Source organism: Poromitra crassiceps (assembly GCF_964638095.1).
Source record: "Poromitra crassiceps genome assembly, chromosome: 2".
NCBI lineage: Eukaryota > Metazoa > Chordata > Actinopteri > Beryciformes > Melamphaidae > Poromitra > Poromitra crassiceps.
This window is the reverse complement of record NC_139624.1, coordinates 20512676-20533395: the sequence shown is the minus strand read 5'-3', so window position 1 is coordinate 20533395 and position 20720 is coordinate 20512676. Positions and strand designations below refer to the sequence as shown.

Here is a 20720-nt window from a genome sequence, read left to right as displayed (position 1 = left end):
TGTATAAATTCAAGCACTTTCAAATCAATGACCTATGTCATTGGTCATGGGTTCACCCAGGCTAACGTAGGAACCCTGAGTGTAGTCAATGGCTTACGTGTTGTATTGGTGGATGTAGATGTGGTGCAGTGTGGCCTGCTGCAGGCTGAAGACGTAAACCACCATGCGGTGCAGGATGTCGCTGGTCTCGGCGAAGAACTGGTCAAAGCCCCAGCACTTCTCCTGGTCAGCCTCCAAGATGTTGGCCAGCACCGGGGTCAGCAGGCTCTGCAAGCCTCTGTGGACCAAGACACCCCCAGGACAGAGATTACAGGTCAGTCTACAGACCTACAGTGATATATCACGGTATTCTTCTGAAATATAGTTTTGCAGAAAAAAATATTGTATCAATATTGTATCAATATCAATTTGATTGCACAGCCCTAGTATCAGGGGACAGATTAAGATAAGTATGGATGCGTGAATGGATGAATGAACGTAGCTGTAGGATGTACAGTACATCATGGGGATGTTTTACATTATAGTATTCAGAGTATGCACGGCTGCATGTAAATGGTAATATTAGTAGAATATTCATTTCATTAGCCATGTAAACAGCTTAGTTGGAATATTGTCTTTTTCTAAATAAGGGCAGAAACCACAATATTGTGTACATGTAAACCTAGTCACTGAGCCGCAACCCAAGAAAGCCCCTAGTAGCCTATTTTTTTCTCATTTATTCGGATCCCCATTAGCTTCCACAACAGTGGTTGCTAGTCTTCCTGGGGTCCACATAAAATATACATTACAATACATTTACATACAAATACAAATACATAAAAACATGACATTTACAATACACATACAAGCATCATAAAAGTTTTAAAAATAATACACATACACATTGAAGGAGGTTATCAATACAGATTATTGAATTGAGGCACAACAAGCATGGCTGATAGTGCGAGTATCATTCCTGTTGTGTAAATTCATGCAATAGCTTCTGTTTCAGAGATCTTTTAAATGGATATTTACCTTTGATGTGTTTCATATGAGTGGGTAATGAATTCCAAAGACTGGTTGCTCTATAAATTACTGCATTTTTGAGTTGATTTGTTCTAGGCTTTGGAAGGTCGTAAGAGCATACACTGACCTGTCTAGTATGATGAGTATGCCTTAGACCTGTTTGTACCATTTGCTCTAAAAAAAACTCTGGTTTTCCATCGACAATAGCATTTCGAGTAAACATAGCAAGACTAGATATTATTTTTGCCTCAACAGTCAGCCATGACAACCGACGGTGCATCTCTCTGACATTGGTTCTGAAAGAACACTGAAGAGCTAATCTTGCAGCTCTGTTTTGTGCGAGCTGGAGTTTCTTAATGTGTTTTTGTGCAGCGCTGGACCACACAGCCATACAGTATATATTGCCTATATATGTGCAAATTTAAAATAGCAAGGCATAGAGAACTATGATGGTCTCAAATCTGCATAATCAAATGGATCTGAGTTGTGAGATCTTACTTGGACAGGCTGCAGGATACTGGCATCTCTGTGCTCCACTCTATCTTTCCGTTCTCAAACTTCTGCTGGCCGGAGATGGTTCCAGAAGGCTTCTCAGTGATGATCTTATACCTGAGATGAGCACAGCACTCAGTTAAGACACAAAGGAAGCTTGAAGCTGGTACAGCCACCAAACACACAGTGAGTTGGCTACAGCAGTTAGTTGCCCCTCAACCTACTTCTAAACAACTGAAGTGAATGAGGTCTGGCTGTTTACAGATAAAGGAGGAGATGAAATGAACATCAGATTTCTATAAACATTTACCTCATTATGTAGTGTTAAGGTCCTTACACATCAAGAGCGATGCGAATATACGGCACAAAATTGCGATGCGAGTTTTGACCCACCTGTCAATCACAGCCACAGATGTGTACGGTACATGTCGGAAGCGAATTTCTGAAAAATCGACCGTGGTTCAAAAATATAAACACCGCAATAACGCTCAGCGAAACTTCGCCGTTAGTATGCACGGTTCCATTGACTGATATAGGTTCGGAAAATATTATTGACGTGCGAATTAATCGCACGAAAAAAAACGCTCCCGATGTGTAAGGACCTTTATTCTAGCTCGAGGAAGCAGTTAGTAACTTCTTCTTGTATGGAAAATAAAACAAGGAAATTGTCTGATTCTATTTGTAACTCAGCAGCCAATAAAGAGCTTGCTCTCCCACACCCACGGGACCTGTGTAAAGATGTAAATGTAGGCCTTTTGGACTCACTGCAACTGTGTGGCAGTTAACTTGCTGTGTGCTCTGTGCTCACACAAACTACACGTTTCCACTGACATGGTGGTGAGTAGATCATGCTGGAGTGAACTGTTCCTTCAATGCCAGTTTGATCCATATTCTTACAAATGTTGATCATTTTCTGCTATCTAGATATCAGTCCATACAAATCAAAGTGATGATAACACACCTTTATAAACATCACATTCAAGGACTTGTGTGGGCAGTGGTGGCCAAAGGGTTAGAGAAACAAGATTGTGACCGGAAGGTTGTCGGTTCAATCCCCGGGACCTGCATGAAAAATCTGGGTGGGGAAAGTGAAAAAGCAGCGCTTGCCCCTCCCTCCTTACCACCACTGAGGTGCCCTTGAGCCCTTAGCCCAAATGGCTCCAGTGGAGCTGCTCAGTGGCCAGCAGATCAGACTGTGGTTGTACTGGTCAGCTTCCAGGTTAGCCTGGGTAAACCCATCCCCCACGTGACCTGCTCTCAGACCTGTTCTCAGTCACTATGTAGTGACTGGGAACTGAGAGAGCAGGTCACGTGGGGGCTGGGTTTACCTAGGCTACTTCCAGGTATGAATGTGTGTGTGAATGTGAACAGGGCACTCCTGAAAAAAAAAGAGAGCATTGCTCTCAGTGAGACTCCCCCTGTATAAATAAAGGTAAAAGAAAAACCCAACATGGCATAGCTGGAGTCACAGATCAAAGTTAATTGCTGTTACAACACTGAAAATGTTTATAATGAGAATTAGCAGGCTTTACAGAAGCTCACAGACAATTCAAACGAGAGAGGCTTGAATGTGTGAACACTTCTCAACTATGCTGTGTTACATGTTAAGTAAAAAAAATCTAAATACCTTAAAGTCCCTGGAAACCAAAATCCACAAAAACGTTCTAACTATTAAATTTAGGGTCTTATGTGAGTAATTGTGTGCCTCAGAAAGTATGTTGACATTACTTTCAACCCTAACCCCAAAAATCAACACTTTTCTACAAGTTCTGGATTTCCATTTCCTCATTGAAGAGAGCGGTGCGCGTGGTGCTAAAATGCATGATCTTATCACGTCATAAGATTTAATCAAATCACACACACGCATGCACGCACGCGCACACACACACACTGACACACACACAGTAGCGCTGTGCACTCGCAGCGCAGATATCTCTTCCTCTCTGTCAGTAGGCTATGCACAGAGCAACGCGCAAAGACACACAGACACACAGACACAGACACACACACACTCCATCTCTCTTTCCTTCTCTCTCCGTTAATGGAGAGAGAGGTCTCCTCCGAGCAGGTCTCCTCCTCCTCCGAGAGAGAGACCTGCTGCAGACGGGACACGCCCACACAGTCCACGGGAGAAAATACACTAAAATCTAATTGATTCTCATGACTTTTGCCATGACTGTCAAACCTAAATTTATATACTTTGCGACGTTCATCATCGTTCAAATTTGACTGGTGGCTTATTAACATAGGTTCCTGTGATGTGATTAACTCAAAATGCTAAATAATAAAAACATATTTCTGGTTTCCAGGGACTTTAAATTTCTATTTGTGCACAAAATATATAAATTCAAGCACTTTCAATGAACAATGTTTATTTATGTCTATTTTCAAAAGCTTTCAAGGCCTTTTCAAGACCCCTCCCACACACACAAATTCACAAACTTTCAAGCATTTTGGGGTGTAGGAGTGGGACAATATAAGATATTATCGTCTATCGCGATAAAAAAACACTCAAGATAATGTATGGTGAATGATACATTATCAAGGGATAATTAATCATATAATCGTGAATATCATCATGAGAATGAATATCAATCATCCCGAATCACAAGTGACTTGAAAAAGCTGTCTAACTTAGCTCACTAACAAGTCACAGTCCTATTGATTTATTGTTTTATTTTGAATTGCCATTTGCGCGTCTTTCCAGTCAATCGTCGTCAACATGGTTGCCCGCTAGCCTGGTAAACCAGCCGGTCACGTGAACTCACATTTCAGGTCTGGTAGAACGAAATGAAACATGAGTTCACATGACCAGCTGGTTTACCAGGCTACTTGCCCGCTGTATCCTCCAGCTAAAAAAGTTCAATCAGATGTGTGGAAATATTCTGGGTTCAAAGAGAAGGATCGCCAGAAAGACGAGGTTCCACTTCCCACCTGCAGAACCTGCTGGAGGAAGGTGCCTGTCTGCCCTGGTGGCCAACACCTTATATTATTTGTTATATATTTGTTTTATAAAATGTAAAGTAAAGTGTTTCCAGTATGTTTTAGTGCCAGTGTTAAGCATATTTTGATGATTAGCGTGATAATCACAATTATTTCGTCCGGGATAATCGTGACACGAAATGTTCATATGGTCCCACACCTGCTGTACCTGTGGGAACCCTGAGAACATGTTCATATGGTCCCACACCTACTGTACCTGTGGGAACCATGAGAACATGTTCATATGGTCCCACACCTACTGTACCTGTGGGAACCCTGAGAACATGTTCATATGGTCCCACACCTACTGTACCTGTGGGAACCCTGAGAACATGTTCATATGGTCCCACACCTGCTGTACCTGTGGGAACCCTGAGAACATGTTCATATGGTCCCACACCTACTGTACCTGTGGGAACCCTGAGAACATGTTCATATGGTCCCACACCTACTGTACCTGTGGGAACCCTGAGAACATGTTCATATGGTCCCACACCTGCTGTACCTGTGGGAACCCTGAGAACATGTCCATATGGTCCCACACCTGCTGTACCTGTGGGAACCCTGAGAACATGTTCATATGGTCCCACACCTACTGTACCTGTGGGAACCCTGAGAACATGTTCATATGGTCCCACACCTACTGTACCTGTGGGAACCCTGAGAACATGTTCATATGGTCCCACACCTGCTGTACCTGTGGGAACCCTGAGAACATGTTCATATGGTCCCACACGTGCTGTACCTGTGGGAACCCTGAGAACATGTTCATATGGTCCCACACCTACTGTACCTGTGGGAACCCTGAGAACATGTTCATATGGTCCCACACCTACTGTACCTGTGGGAACCCTGAGAACATGTTCATATGGTCCCACACCTGCTGTACCTGTGGGAACCCTGAGAACATGTTCATATGGTCCCACACCTGCTGTACCTGTGGGAACCCTGAGAACATGTTCTTACATCACTTCCTTATTCCTGCGAGGCCCTTCAAATGGCCTGAACGGGAGGCTGCCGGTGGCGGCGTGGTAGAAGGTGACACCGATGCTCCACAGGTCGACTGTGGCCCCGTACTTCTTCTGGTGGTCCTTCCTCAGCACAGCCCGCTCATACATGTCAGGATGCTGCCGAGGAACACACGAGGAACACATGGACAACACTTATGATGCGTTGCTATTGTGTGTTTACATTCATACAGTTGCACACACTTACTTTCTGTAACAATTCGGCTATGTCCACAACACCACACGCTTTTGTTCTAAAACGACGTTTTAAAAGGAAAGCCAATCTCCGTCCACACAAGCGTTTCAGATGCATTTCAGGAACAATCTAGCGTGTCGATGATTTGATTGGACAGTTCTGTGGACTTCTCAGTCCACAGAACTGTCCAATCAAATCATCGACACGCTATGGCCCGCCTCTCAACCCTCTTTCATCTCAGGCAATATATCGGTTTTCAGCCTGACACGTCACCGAGCCTCTCTGAGAGCCGGTTCATGTGCTCTTTAAGGACTTTACCTGACATAAGCCAGTTCATGTGCTCTTTAAGGACTTTACCTGACATAAGCCAGTTCATTGTGTTGCTTACCAGGTATTCCTCAGTTCCATACAGAGAAACAAACTGTTCGTCGTCATCCAGCTCTCTGGCCGCACCGAAGTCTGTCAGCTTATATACCGAGCGGCCGTCCTCTCCGATCACCCGCATGATGTTCCCAGGTTTGATATCCCGATGCACAATGCCGTACTCCCTCAGGTGGTTCATTCCTGCCACTGTAACGGCCAATGGGAAAAGATTTCTTTACTTCTAAGCCATGAAAAAAGTGCAGATGACTGGAGTGTTCCATAGACAAACCACCCTTCAGGAATTTCAAATTTCATGGGAGGTAGTTATACAAATCTTTTCTTTTTATTTCTTTAGTGTTACTTTTGTATCAGACTTCATTGACTTGCTTTTTCTTTTAACCAATTTCCATAATTTTACTGCAAAAAACACGTAACCCTCCACTGTAACTTTTGACCAAAGCTGCTGTAAAGTCAAGCATTTTAGTCACAATAATAGGAAAAAACTCCCTGTGAAATCCTGTAGCTAATGGTATAGGTATATATATATATATATATTTATATATATATATATATATATATATATATATATACCTATACCATTAGCTACGGGATTTCACAGGGAGTTTTTTCCTATTATTGTGACTAAAATGTATACATATATTTAAGCAATATAGCATGAGAGCCAGTGTGTTGTGGCAAATATATCCCGCTGATCAGCTGTTATCCCACGAGGCCGCAGGCCGAGTGGGATAACTGCTGAGCAGTTTCCAAGTATGAGTTTCCAAGTATGATAATATAATAATAATAATAATACTATAAGTCCGACTGGCATGTCATTCTGATAGTCAGTTGAAACACTACTGTAAGGCGGGACCGCAAGAACGTGCGGGTGATTTGATTGGATCGTTCTGGAGACTGAAGTTGACATTGGCCAATCCTGGCGCTTGCTGAGAAGCTGAGAGCTTTCTGGAAAGCCCGACACGCAGCTCGAGCGCAGCGCTGCATTCTCAGCGCTTGCTGAGAAGCTGAGAGCTTTTCTGCAAAGCCCGACACCAACTAACGTTACGGGGTTAAATGCGGGGTTAACAGCCTTTTTTTTGCAAAGAAGACATTAGCCCGCGTCTATTCTTGTACAAAACATAATTTTCTGCAAAGTATTAGTAAAGTTATAAGCGAAGATCGATTCACACGGATCTGACAGCTGTCTCCGCCATTTGTTTTTTCTACATTGTCATTTGAGGTAACCAAAGCCTTTTAGTAAGAGAGTTGCCATGGCAACTCAATAACCCATGGCCATGGGTTATTGGAGTGGGTTACTGGATTTATACAATGGCTGTGAACCAATCAGATTGCTAGATTTGAGAGAGCCGTTTTATAAATATATATATATACACTGTATATAATGTTTCCCAAAGCCCAAGATGACATGGATTAATTGATTAATTGTTGCAGCTTCTGCGATTTGTGGTGATCGGCACGATGTGAATTCTCGGGTTGTGAAAAACCCTCCCTCACCGACATCCTGCAGAACAATGAGGAACTCGTCCTCTGGTAGTCCGTAGGCATTGGAGGATTCCTCCAGCACGGTGTAGAGACTCCCGCAGGGGCAATACTCCATCACCAGGACCTTGTGACGAGTGTTGGACTGGGGGGACAACAGGGTCATACAAAAGCCTCAGTTTCTTTTGTTTTGATGCTTCATATCAGCAACTTCAGAGCACGTTTTCTGCTTTTGGTCTCAGTGGCACAAAAGAAAAAACTAGAACGACCGCACAGCGTACAATATATTGCAAAATGTATTGTGATACCGTGAAAAAATTGCTGGGAATAAACAAGACCATGGTGGAGACGACTGGTAACCTCTATCTCACATCAGTGGTATTGTTAGTGTTTTCTCCAAATTAAGACTACATTTCCCTTAAACCCTGTTGCTTCAAGCCCCTGATCCCCCTCCCTGGTGTTTTGGTCTTTACTGAAGAGGTTAAACAGGTTGGAAGTGAGTTTTCCATCGCCACTTCTCTCCTTCCATCATCTGCCTTTGCCAGAAAGTATGAAAGCTTTAGCACCCTCTTCCTGTCTTTGTGCCCTAAAACATAAATGTTTGTGTGCTAAAGCAATATCCACAGATTTCCCCACGATATCTGACCTAATATGGCTGGTAGAGGCTCCAAATCTTCTTGCCGATGGGTGTCCTTTGTTTGCACTTTGCAGTAATGGAGGAAATGACAAAGAAGGAAACATCTCCCCCATACTGACCTCTTCCTCCACAGCGAAGAGCTTGACAATGTTCTTGTGGTTGAGCTTCTTCAGCACCTCAAACTCTCTCATCTGGACGTCCAGCGGGCGCAGGAAACTCAGGTTGTTGAACACTTTTACTGCATAGAGGTCCCCTGTTTTCTACCATGGGACACAAAGTGACACAGGAAACTTAATACATATTAAACATACTTTTCCACACATTTCCATCCTTCCCAGGGCTCGCAAAGAACCCTGTACTAGTAGTAGTGTTGGCTCAGAAAGAGGCCTGCAAACCTACGGCCTAATAACTTATTTATACAACAGTTAGTTCCGGCCGAGCCATTTGATTGGTTGCCCACCAGTGGGAGGTACTGCAGGTGGGCCGCCAGGAGCAAAAATAAATAAATAAATAAATAAATAAATAAATAAATAAATAAATAAATAAATAAATAAATAAATAAATAAAAATAAAATAAAATAAAATAAAATAAAATAAAATAAAATAAAATAAAATAAAATAAGAAAAATAAAAAAATAAAAATAAAAATAAAAATAAAAATAAAAATAAAAATAAAAATAAAAATAAAAATAAAAATAAAAATAAAAATAAAAATAAATAAATAAAATTAGACAGACGTTTTTGGACGAATACAAACTACCAAATGGACTGTGCTCGACTAGAAAAGTTGAATAATACACTAACAAACAGACCACCGGAAATCAGTGTTTTTATTTCACTATACACCCTGGAACGCTAATGGCGTTAGCATACTCCATCCACATACATGAAACGGTTAGCATTTGAGTTGTACATTGTAACAGCAACATTAATTACTAATGTGAATTGGGTGATGTTCTGCCAGCCTGCGAGCCTTCAAACCATGTCAGGCTAATTTTAATTAATTCTAGCTAAAAGCAAAGAAAATGACAGTGCATTGTTTGGAGAGTAGGAAGTGAAATGCGTGTGCAGGTTAATGTGTGTGGGGCAGTGAGATCCACCTGTACAGAGAGGGCTGTTTGTATTATAGGGAGGTTTTTCCGGAGTGGCACTTTGCAGTTCCCTGCAACAGCACCTCTGGTGGTTGTGCAGAGGTTCTACCATATTGCAGAGAACACGCCGTGCCTGTTCATTTCCTCAGTTACTGTAGATTAGTTTTATCTTCAGCGAAACCAATGAAGTCATCATTCGTTTTCCGATGACTCTGCAGTGGTGGAACCTAATTGGCTTCCTGTCCAGAATTGTTATTGCGTGATTGTATCCCAACATCCCAAGAGGTGTGATTACAGTCGGGCCAGCCTGGGACCATACATACAGTTGCACAATAACTCAAGTATGATAGAATCCTACAGAGCCATCAGGTCCAGACCCGTCCTCATGCTGCAGATTGTGCTGTGAAGCTGGGGGAAAACCCCCGTGCAGAAGAGAGCTCACAGTCAAAGCCAAGCAGCAACTGTGGCTTTCAAAAGAAACAAAGGACGACATCTAATCTGCAGGAGGTGGATAGAGCAATGAAACAAACACACAGAGATCCCTGCTCTGCTTGAACCAACCGTCACTGTTTTAGCTTTAAAAAACAACAACAACAACAACAACAAAACAAAACCAAAAACCAAAAAGGTGCTTCCTTTACAGATACGTCAACACGAGCCATTTTTTTCCTCTATCCACCTTATTTTTGAATGCCCCACTGTAAAAAATAATTGTGGGTACAAGGTCCGGTTTTACGTGACTTATTGTTGCAGCTTGCCATTTCCTTTGTTATACTCGGCTGCAGACACGAATTACAAACCGGAAACTGGAGTACGTTATAAAAGTTATAAATATAGTCACGTTATAAACAACTAATCAACGCTGGGGGTCCGTATGGAAACAGTGTTACTCGAAATGGTTAAAAGTTAAATCAATTTGGTCATTCAGTGGCGTTTTACTGCCATGTAAAGTAACTATTATGCTAGCCGCTAGCATTCGCCACAGTAGCCGACTACTAGGGGTGGGGGAAAAAATCGATTCACCTAAGTATCGCGATTTTTAATGTCACGATTTTTTGGATCGATCTTTTATTCCAGAATCGATAATCGCAAATAAAAAAAATATATATATATATTTTTTTTTTATTTTTTTTTTGGGTGCTTGCAGTCAGGCCACTCACTGAACAGCAGGCCAGGCACCGCCTACTGGTTTACTAGTGGTTTTATTACTTTATTAGTTAGTCTGAAGTAATAATTACACTTCAGGGTTAAAGTGGGTGCATCTCATTGTAAAATTGGACTTCAAACGGCCCAAATCTGGCTTCAAACGGCCCAAATTTCACGCGTGTTGGCCCATATCGGCCTGGCCTGCTTGGTATCTAATGCCCGGCCTGAATTATGATCCCAGTCCGCCCCTGTTTTTAACTATATCGCCCAGCCCTACTCATGATATATAATATACAGTCTCTAGTGTATGATTCAACTTTTCCCATGTTCTAATCTAGTGTAAAAAAGCAAACAAACTGAAAAAATAAAAGAAAAAAATAAACAAAAATCGCAATAAATCGTAATATCGAATCGCAATAATCGTAGAATCGCAATACTTAAGAATCGCAATATAAATCGAATCGGCACCCAAGAATCGTGATAGTATCGAATCGGGAGATAAGTGAATCGCCACAGCCCTACCGACTACCCACAATGCATTACGTTATCCCAGCACCCGAACAACACGGCTGTAGAGCAGAATGGCTCTACTGTAAAATCACCATAGATGGTTTTTTTGTCAAGTTAAAACCATAGACTGTAAAACAGTCTATTACACCGGAAGCAGAAGAAGCACCCATCAGGCATCATGGCAGCTAGAAATAAGGTGGATATGTGATTTATTTTTATTTTTCAAGAGGGTAAAGAAGAGGGTAAATACAATTATGACTACTATTATTATAGTAGGGCAAAGTGAAACGTCACTTCCTGCTTTTTTCCCTGTACCAGCGGTGAAAAAATATGAATGGCGGTGAACGGAGAATAACGTTACTTTTTTGATCCCGTTTGAATTGTGCCACGGGGTGCCAACGTTAATTTTGTCAATTTAAAACTTAACTTTGCATGTCAAGAAAGTCGCAGTTTGTCGCCAAACTGTTGCACTAGAAGTTATAAATCAGAAAGACTACATGCACTGTCGCCTAAGTGACGTCACTTTCTCTACCGGCAAAGCTGAAGACCGGCGACATGCCACGAGCTTCCACGAGATGTAGTTTTTATACGAATCTAACCCCTACGTTTCAGTTTGACGACAAACTGCGACTTTCTTGACATGCAAAGTTACGTTTTAAATGGACAAAATTAACGTTGGCACCCCGTGGCACAATTCAAACGGGATCAAAAAAGTAACCTAATTCTCCGTTCACTGCCATTCATATTTTCTTCGCCGCTGGTACAGGGAGAAAAGCAGGAAGTGACGTTTCACTTTGGCTCTCTATAACACTAGCTTCTTCATCACCAGCTGAATTTCACATCACAGCTCTAAAAAACGACTGCTGATATCCATCATCACATGCACCTGCTATCATAATCAAAATACTGGCTATTGTATGGGCCTTTAAAAAACAATAGCAACTGAACCCTAGTGGCCCTAGTGGTCAACTTCGTGTTTAGTGGAAAGTCCAAAAATATGATAATGCAGAATGTCACTGATGATGTAATACCAAGAATCTACGGCTGACTCCCAGTGGGACTGCCAAAGCGGTTCTAGGGGATCCCCACTATTACCTCAGTGGTGAGAACTAGCCTCTGGCTACTTGACCCACATGCTACTGCCATTCAAATCCTCAGGAAATGAAATGATGGGATGCAAGAGAGAGGTCCCACTCCCAAACATCACTTTACAGCCTTCAGAGCACCAGACTTCTGTATCTAACTTCCCTATTTTTAGCTGCTGCATTGAGTGATTCATAAATCACCAAAGCAGCAATAAACTGAATTCAGTTCCTTGTCCTTGTTTGTTTTATAGGTGGCTGCTACAAAGATTACAAACAAAAAAATAAAAATACACTTTAGAAAGTGATGATTAGTGCTAGCAGAGATTGCGTTTGAATTTGTCATGCTGATAGGCACAATGGAAAAAAGTATATATGAATTTGTAGGGTACGTTTTGAAATTGAATGCAACGACTTGAAATTGTGATTATTGAAGAGGATTGCTAGAGATGTACTACTAGTTTACACTAGCTACTGTGGCCGGCTATCCACATACGCTCTCTAGTTTACACTAGCTACTGTGGCCGGTTCTCCACATGCACATACGCTCTCTGATGTGATTGTTTACACTAGCTACTGTGGCCAGTTCTCCACATACGCTCTCTGATGTGATTGTTTACAGTAGCTACTGTGGCCAGTTCTCCACATACTCTCTCTGATGTGATTGTTTACACTAACTACTGTGGCCAGTTCTCCACATACACTCTCTGATGTGATTGTTTACACTAGCTACTGTGGCCAGTTCTCCACATACACTCTCTGATGTGATTGTTTACACTAGCTACTGTGGCCAGCTCTCCACATACGCTCTCTGATGTGATTGTTTACACTAGCTACTGTGGCCAGTTCTCCACATACTCTCTCTGATGTGATTGTTTACACTAGCTACTGTGGCCAGTTCTCCACATACTCTCTCTGATGTGATTGTTTACACTAGCTACTGTGGCCAGCTCTCCACATACACTCTCTGATGTGATTGTTTACACTAACTACTGTGGCCAGTTCTCCACATACTCTCTCTGATGTGATTGTTTACACTAGCTACTGTGGCCAGTTCTCCACATACACTCTCTGATGTGATTGTTTACACTAGCTACTGTGGCCAGCTCTCCACATACACTCTCTGATGTGATTGTTTACAGTAGCTACTGTGGCCAGTTCTCCACATACTCTCTCTGATGTGATTGTTTACACTAGCTACTGTGGCAGGTTCTCCACATACACTCTCTGATGTGATTGTTTACACTAGCTACTGTGGCAGGTTCTCCACATACTCTCTCTGATGTGATTGTTTACACTAGCTACTGTGGCCAGCTCTCCACATACGCTCTCTGATGTGATTGTTTACACTAGCTACTGTGGCCAGCTCTCCACATACGCTCTCTGATGTGATTGTTTACACTAGCTACTGTGGCCAGCTCTCCACATACACTCTCTGATGTGATTGTTTACACTAGCTACTGTGGCCAGCTCTCCACATACTCTCTGATGTGATTGTTTACAGTAGCTACTGTGGCCAGTTCTCCACATACTCTCTGATGTGATTGTTTACACTAGCTACTGTGGCAGGTTCTCCACATACTCTCTCTGATGTGATTGTTTACACTAGCTACTGTGGCCAGTTCTCCACATACTATCTATGATGTGATTGTTTACACTAGCTACTGTGGCCGGTTCTCCACATACTCTCTCTGATGTGATTGTTTACACTAACTACTGTGGCAGGTTCTCCACATACTCTCTCTGATGTGATTGTTTACACTAGCTACTGTGGCCATCTCTCCACATACGCTCTCTGATGTGATTGTTTACACTAGCTACTGTGGCCAGCTCTCCACATACACTCTCTGATGTGATTGTTTACACTAGCTACTGTGGCCAGTTCTCCACATACGCTCTCTGATGTGATTGTTTACACTAGCTACTGTGGCCAGCTCTCCACATACTCTCTCTGATGTGATTGTTTACACTAGCTACTGTGGCCAGTTCTCCACATACGCTCTCTGATGTGATTGTTTACACTAGCTACTGTGGCCAGTTCTCCACATACACTCTCTGATGTGATTGTTTACACTAGCTACTGTGGCCGGTTCTCCACATACACTCTCTGATGTGATTGTTTACAGTAGCTACTGTGGCCAGTTCTCCACATACTCTCTCTGATGTGATTGTTTACACTAGCTACTGTGGCAGGTTCTCCACATACACTCTCTGATGTGATTGTTTACACTAGCTACTGTGGCAGGTTCTCCACATACTCTCTCTGATGTGATTGTTTACACTAGCTACTGTGGCCAGCTCTCCACATACGCTCTCTGATGTGATTGTTTACACTAGCTACTGTGGCCAGCTCTCCACATACGCTCTCTGATGTGATTGTTTACACTAGCTACTGTGGCCAGCTCTCCACATACACTCTCTGATGTGATTGTTTACACTAGCTACTGTGGCCAGCTCTCCACATACTCTCTGATGTGATTGTTTACAGTAGCTACTGTGGCCAGTTCTCCACATACTCTCTGATGTGATTGTTTACACTAGCTACTGTGGCAGGTTCTCCACATACTCTCTCTGATGTGATTGTTTACACTAGCTACTGTGGCCAGTTCTCCACATACTATCTATGATGTGATTGTTTACACTAGCTACTGTGGCCGGTTCTCCACATACTCTCTCTGATGTGATTGTTTACACTAACTACTGTGGCAGGTTCTCCACATACTCTCTCTGATGTGATTGTTTACACTAGCTACTGTGGCCATCTCTCCACATACGCTCTCTGATGTGATTGTTTACACTAGCTACTGTGGCCAGCTCTCCACATACGCTCTCTGATGTGATTGTATACACTAGCTACTGTGGCCAGCTCTCCACATACACTCTCTGATGTGATTGTTTACACTAGCTACTGTGGCCAGCTCTCCACATACTCTCTGATGTGATTGTTTACAGTAGCTACTGTGGCCAGTTCTCCACATACTCTCTGATGTGATTGTTTACACTAGCTACTGTGGCAGGTTCTCCACATACTCTCTCTGATGTGATTGTTTACACTAGCTACTGTGGCCGGTTCTCCACATACTCTCTCTGATGTGATTGTTTACACTAACTACTGTGGCCAGTTCTCCACATACACTCTCTGATATGATTGTTTACACTAGCTACTGTGGCAGGTTCTCCACATACACTCTCTGATGTGATTGTTTACACTAGCTACTGTGGCAGGTTCTCCACATACTCTCTCTGATGTGATTGTTTACACTAGCTACTGTGGCCAGCTCTCCACATACTCTCTCTGATGTGATTATTTACACTAGCTACTGTGGCAGGTTCTCCACATACACTCTCTGATGTGATTGTTTACACTAGCTACTGTGGCCGGTTCTCCACATGCACATACGCTCTCTGATGTGATTGTTTACACTAGCTACTGTGGCCAGCTCTCCACATACACTCTCTGATGTGATTGTTTACACTAGCTACTGTGGCCAGTTCTCCACATACGCTCTCTGATGTGATTGTTTACACTAGCTACTGTGGCCAGCTCTCCACATACTCTCTCTGATGTGATTGTTTACACTAGCTACTGTGGCCAGTTCTCCACATACGCTCTCTGATGTGATTGTTTACACTAGCTACTGTGGCCAGTTCTCCACATACACTCTCTGATGTGATTGTTTACACTAGCTACTGTGGCCGGTTCTCCACATACACTCTCTGATGTGATTGTTTACACTAGCTACTGTGGCCAGTTCTCCACATACACTCTCTGATGTGATTGTTTACACTAGCTACTGTGGCCAGCTCTCCACATACTCTCTCTGATGTGATTGTTTACACTAGCTACTGTGGCCAGTTCTCCACATACACTCTCTGATGTGATTGTTTACACTAGCTACTGTGGCCAGTTCTCCACATACACTCTCTGATGTGATTGTTTACACTAGCTACTGTGGCCAGTTCTCCACATACACTCTCTGATGTGATTGTTTACACTAGCTACTGTGGCCAGCTCTACACATACTCTCTGATGTGATTGTTTACACTAACTACTGTGGCAGGTTCTCCACATACGCTCTCTGATGTGATTGTTTACACTAGCTACTGTGGCCGGCTCTCCACATACGCTCTCTGATGTGATTGTTTACACTAGCTACTGTGGCCAGCTCTCCACATACGCTCTCTGATGTGATTGTTTACACTAGCTACTGTGGCCAGCTCTCCACATACTCTCTCTGATGTGATTGTTTACACTAGCTACTGTGGCCAGCTCTCCACATACTCTCTGATGTGATTGTTTACAGTAGCTACTGTGGCCGGCTCTCCACATACACTCTCTGATGTGATTGTTTACACTAGCTACTGTGGCCAGCTCTCCACATACTCTCTGATGTGATTGTTTACACTAGCTACTGTGGCCGGCTCTCCACATACACTCTCTGATGTGATTGTTTACACTAGCTACTGTGGCCAGCTCTCCACATACTCTCTCTGATGTGATTGTTTACACTAGCTACTGTGGCCGGCTCTCCACATACACTCTCTGATGTGATTGTTTACACTAGCTACTGTGGCCAGCTCTCCACATACTCTCTCTGATGTGATTGTTTACACTAGCTACTGTGGCCAGTTCTCCACATACTCTCTCTGATGTGATTGTTTACACTAACTACTGTGGCCAGCTCTCCACATACTCTCTCTGATGTGATTGTTTACACTAGCTACTGTGGCCAGCTCTCCACATACGCTCTCTGATGTGATTGTTTACACTAGCTACTGTGGCCGGCTCTCCACATACTCTCTCTGATGTGATTGTTTACACACTAACTACTGTGGCCGGTTCTCCACATACACTCTCTGATGTGATTGTTTACACTAACTACTGTGGCCAGTTCTCCACATACTCTCTCTGATGTGATTGTTTACACTAGCTACTGTGGCCGGTTCTCCACATACTCTCTCTGATGTGATTGTTTACACTAGCTACTGTGGCCAGTTCTCCACATACGCTCTCTGATGTGATTGTTTACACTAGCTACTGTGGCCGGTTCTCCACATACTCTCTCTGATGTGATTGTTTACACTAACTACTGTGGCCAGTTCTCCACATACTCTCTCTGATGTGATTGTTTACACTAGCTACTGTGGCCGGCTCTCCACATACGCTCTCTGATGTGATTGTTTACAGTAGCTACTGTGGCCAGCTCTCCACATACTCTCTCTGATGTGATTGTTTACACTAGCTACTGTGGCCAGCTCTCCACATACTCTCTCTGATGTGATTGTTTACACTAGCTACTGTGGCCAGCTGTCCACATACTCTCTCTGATGTGATTGTTTACACTAGCTACTGTGGCCAGCTCTCCACATACTCTCTCTGATGTGATTGTTTACACTAACTACTGTGGCCAGTTCTCCACATACTCTCTCTGATGTGATTGTTTACACTAGCTACTGTGGCCAGTTCTCCACATACTCTCTCTGATGTGATTGTTTACAGTAGCTACTGTGGCCAGTTCTCCACATACTCTCTCTGATGTGATTGTTTACACTAGCTACTGTGGCCAGTTCTCCACATACTCTCTCTGATGTGATTGTTTACACTAGCTACTGTGGCCAGTTCTCCACATACTCTCTGATGTGATTGTTTACACTAGCTACTGTGGCCAGTTCTCCACATACTCTCTCTGATGTGATTGTTTACACTAGCTACTGTGGCCAGCTCTCCACATACACTCTCTGATGTGATTGTTTACACTAGCTACTGTGGCCAGTTCTCCACATACGCTCTCTGATGTGATTGTTTACACTAGCTACTGTGACCAGCTCTCCACATACACTCTCTGATGTGATTGTTTACACTAGCTACTGTGGCAGGTTCTCCACATACTCTCTCTGATGTGATTGTTTACACTAGCTACTGTGGCAGGTTCTCCACATACACTCTCTGATGTGATTGGGAGATGGGCATTTCTGGCCTTGAAAGTGAATACTTAAAAGGTTATACTAGTAGGTTCTTGTAACAGCATAGCTGCAACAAACAATGTACCTTAACTCTGAATGGACAACAAATCACCAGAAGTCTATTCATTTCATATAGAGCTGAGGGAAACTTGGCAATGTGTGAATACTGTAGCTTTTCACGGGCATCTGCTGTCAACAGCCAATCAGTTGTTAGTGCTGTCAACAGCCAATCAGTTGTTAGTGCTTTATTGTTTTCCTAACTGATGTGATTTTGTTTCATGAACAATAGTTCTGGCTGGCAAGTGAAAAATGGAGGAGAATGTGATTACGGCTATTCAAAGCTTTGTAGAGAAAGACTACAGGAAGTAGGGGTGTCAAAAATAATCGATTATAAGATGCATCGCGATGCGGACGTGCACGATTCTGCATCGATTAACAAATATCAAAAATCGATTATTATTATTATTTTATTTTATTTTATTTTATTTTTATAATCAAATAAAATAGAATGTAAGTACATGCAGTTGTTTATTTTAATTATGGATCATAATACAATGCAATTCCAAATGCACTTTTATTTTAAAAGTAGCCACACAGTGAGAAAAAAGAAAGTGAGAAAAAATAAATCATGTATTGCGGAAAAAGTGATGCATCGATTTAAGATGCATCGCGATGCATCGTGATGCATCGTTTAATCGAATCGAATCGAATCGTTGACAGATGAATCGTAATCGAATCGAATCGTGAGGCCAGTGAAGATTCACAGCCCTAACAGGAAGTGACTGTGATGTTGAAGATGGGAACACCACAGTCAAAAACACGACAGCATTTCTGGGTTTGATATTAGCACTGCCACTGTGTTAGCATGCTTACCTTGTGTCTTCCGCGGTAAACGTTAGCTGTGGCCCCCTGGCCCAGCAGGTCTGATATGAGCCACAGGTAGTTTGTTGTGCTCTGCATCCTGACTGCTTCAACTGCTCCTGCAAGCAGAGCAGCCAGACTCACATCAACACTCCAGCAAGCTCATTTTTACATTATCTTCTATTCTATCAACCCCCACCACCCCCACTCTCGCTTTCTCAACCGGAAAACCTCTTAATCCACTATTGCATTGATATCGCTCCCTCCACCTACACATCAAACCCACAGCTGAATGCAACACGGTGCAGGGCTTGTTCTCTGAGGGCTGTCCAAAGGTATTCTGGGAAATGTAGGAGATCTGAAGTCGAGGTAGACGAGACAGGTTGAGGGAATGTAAATGACAACACGTTTACACATCCTCCTGGAATGCAGTGAGCATAACAGACTGCCGAGTATGATTTCCCCCCATTGCATACCTTTAATTTCGACTGTAACGTTTCATATTATGAAATAGAGCCTTTACTTGCTTGGCTACACTGCTTAGCATGGTAACAACATTCTGTTGTCTGCTTGGGTGGCACCAGCTAGCACTGCTGCTGCAATGCTGCCTAGAAACACCAAACCAGCCAGTCTATCACAGGCCTGTACTAACAGTCACATAGCCTACGTCCTAACGTTACTTTATCATTCTGCACATAAGACCTTTTTTTTCAGAAGCAGCCATTTTGCCGTGTCATAGCAGGGTAATAAACACAGGTGTAACTAATAGGTGGGCCATTCATGCCATTCCAATGAGCCAGCATGCATAATAACGTTATCAGCTTCAACTTGACAACATACGTATACGTATGTATAGAATACGTATTCTAGCTAAATGGATCAAAGTGTATTTTCTGTTTCAGTCTTTGCTAGTGTTTAATAGCTGACAGGTCCAAACTAAATGGAATGGAAGAAAGGATCGGTGATGTACCTGTTTACCCTGCTATGACACATCATTAAATGGCTGATGTGAAAAAGGTCTAGCCTCATTGTCTCAAGTCTATTACAGCGTGTTTATTTTTGTCGTGACGTCACGGCGTAACAGTGGGAAATTCCCCCCTTCAGCTCAGGCCTCAAACCATGGATTTATTATCAAACCAACTCAACCTTTCAAAAGAGATGAACCGAAAGCTAAAGCAGCCATGACAGACAGTTTCCCCCTGAGCAACATGCACTTTAATGTAACAAAGCCTGCTTCTTTTCCATTTCATTCCGTTCGTAACGCAGTCTGCGACGTGGTGAACGAGCCAATAACGAACCCACACCATTCTTAAACCTAGAAGGGCTACTGCAAATATCACTAACTGGCAGGTGGCTGAAATAATAATGTCCCCTGACAAACGTTGCATTATGATATTATAGGCACACAGGACGTTTAGCTAAGCTCCGACCTATGGAATGTTTTCATTTTCTTGACGGCGGACATATCCTGTGAAACTGCACCTCAAATAAGACAATTCAATAAGTCTCAATGTTTACATTGTAACAACCACATATACATTCAGAGCGCCAACGACGTGATACTGACAGCTAATAAGCGGGGGTTATCTCATAAAATCAACCGTATTATAGCTACATGTATTTTGTTTATTTCCTCACCCTTCTGCCAAATCCTCTTCCGCTGTGTCCTGGGTCACGTGGTCGAAGCGCTTCAATCAGGGCAGAGCGGCAAAGGGGGTGTGGCCAGCGGACCAGGAAGCGTCTCACTTACCGTAATATTCAGAAAAGAGGCTCAGACGAGACTATCCATGAGACTATCACCCATTTCTGGACTGAGGCTCTTTATAAATAAAATGAATTGCATTGCCCTCTTCATAACGGTATTATTTTATCCCCACTGCTTTC

At 42.8% G+C, this 20720-nt stretch overlaps 1 protein-coding gene across 1 annotated transcript in view; it reads right to left on the bottom strand.

The window, feature by feature from the left end:
* The window catches only part of tbk1 (TANK-binding kinase 1), a 40508-nt gene extending 19989 nt beyond the window's left edge, over positions 1–20519 (bottom strand). The window contains exons 1-8 of the mRNA XM_083658121.1: positions 20475–20519; positions 18849–18955; positions 8302–8442; positions 7561–7690; positions 6071–6252; positions 5446–5606; positions 1504–1614; positions 98–277 (exon numbers count right to left, since the gene is read on the bottom strand). Coding sequence (XP_083514247.1) covers positions 98–277; positions 1504–1614; positions 5446–5606; positions 6071–6252; positions 7561–7690; positions 8302–8442; positions 18849–18935 — 992 coding nt within the window. The 5' untranslated portion in view covers positions 18936–18955; positions 20475–20519. The remainder of the gene's footprint in view (positions 1–97; positions 278–1503; positions 1615–5445; positions 5607–6070; positions 6253–7560; positions 7691–8301; positions 8443–18848; positions 18956–20474) is intronic.
* Between the last annotated feature and the right edge of the window lie 201 nt (positions 20520–20720).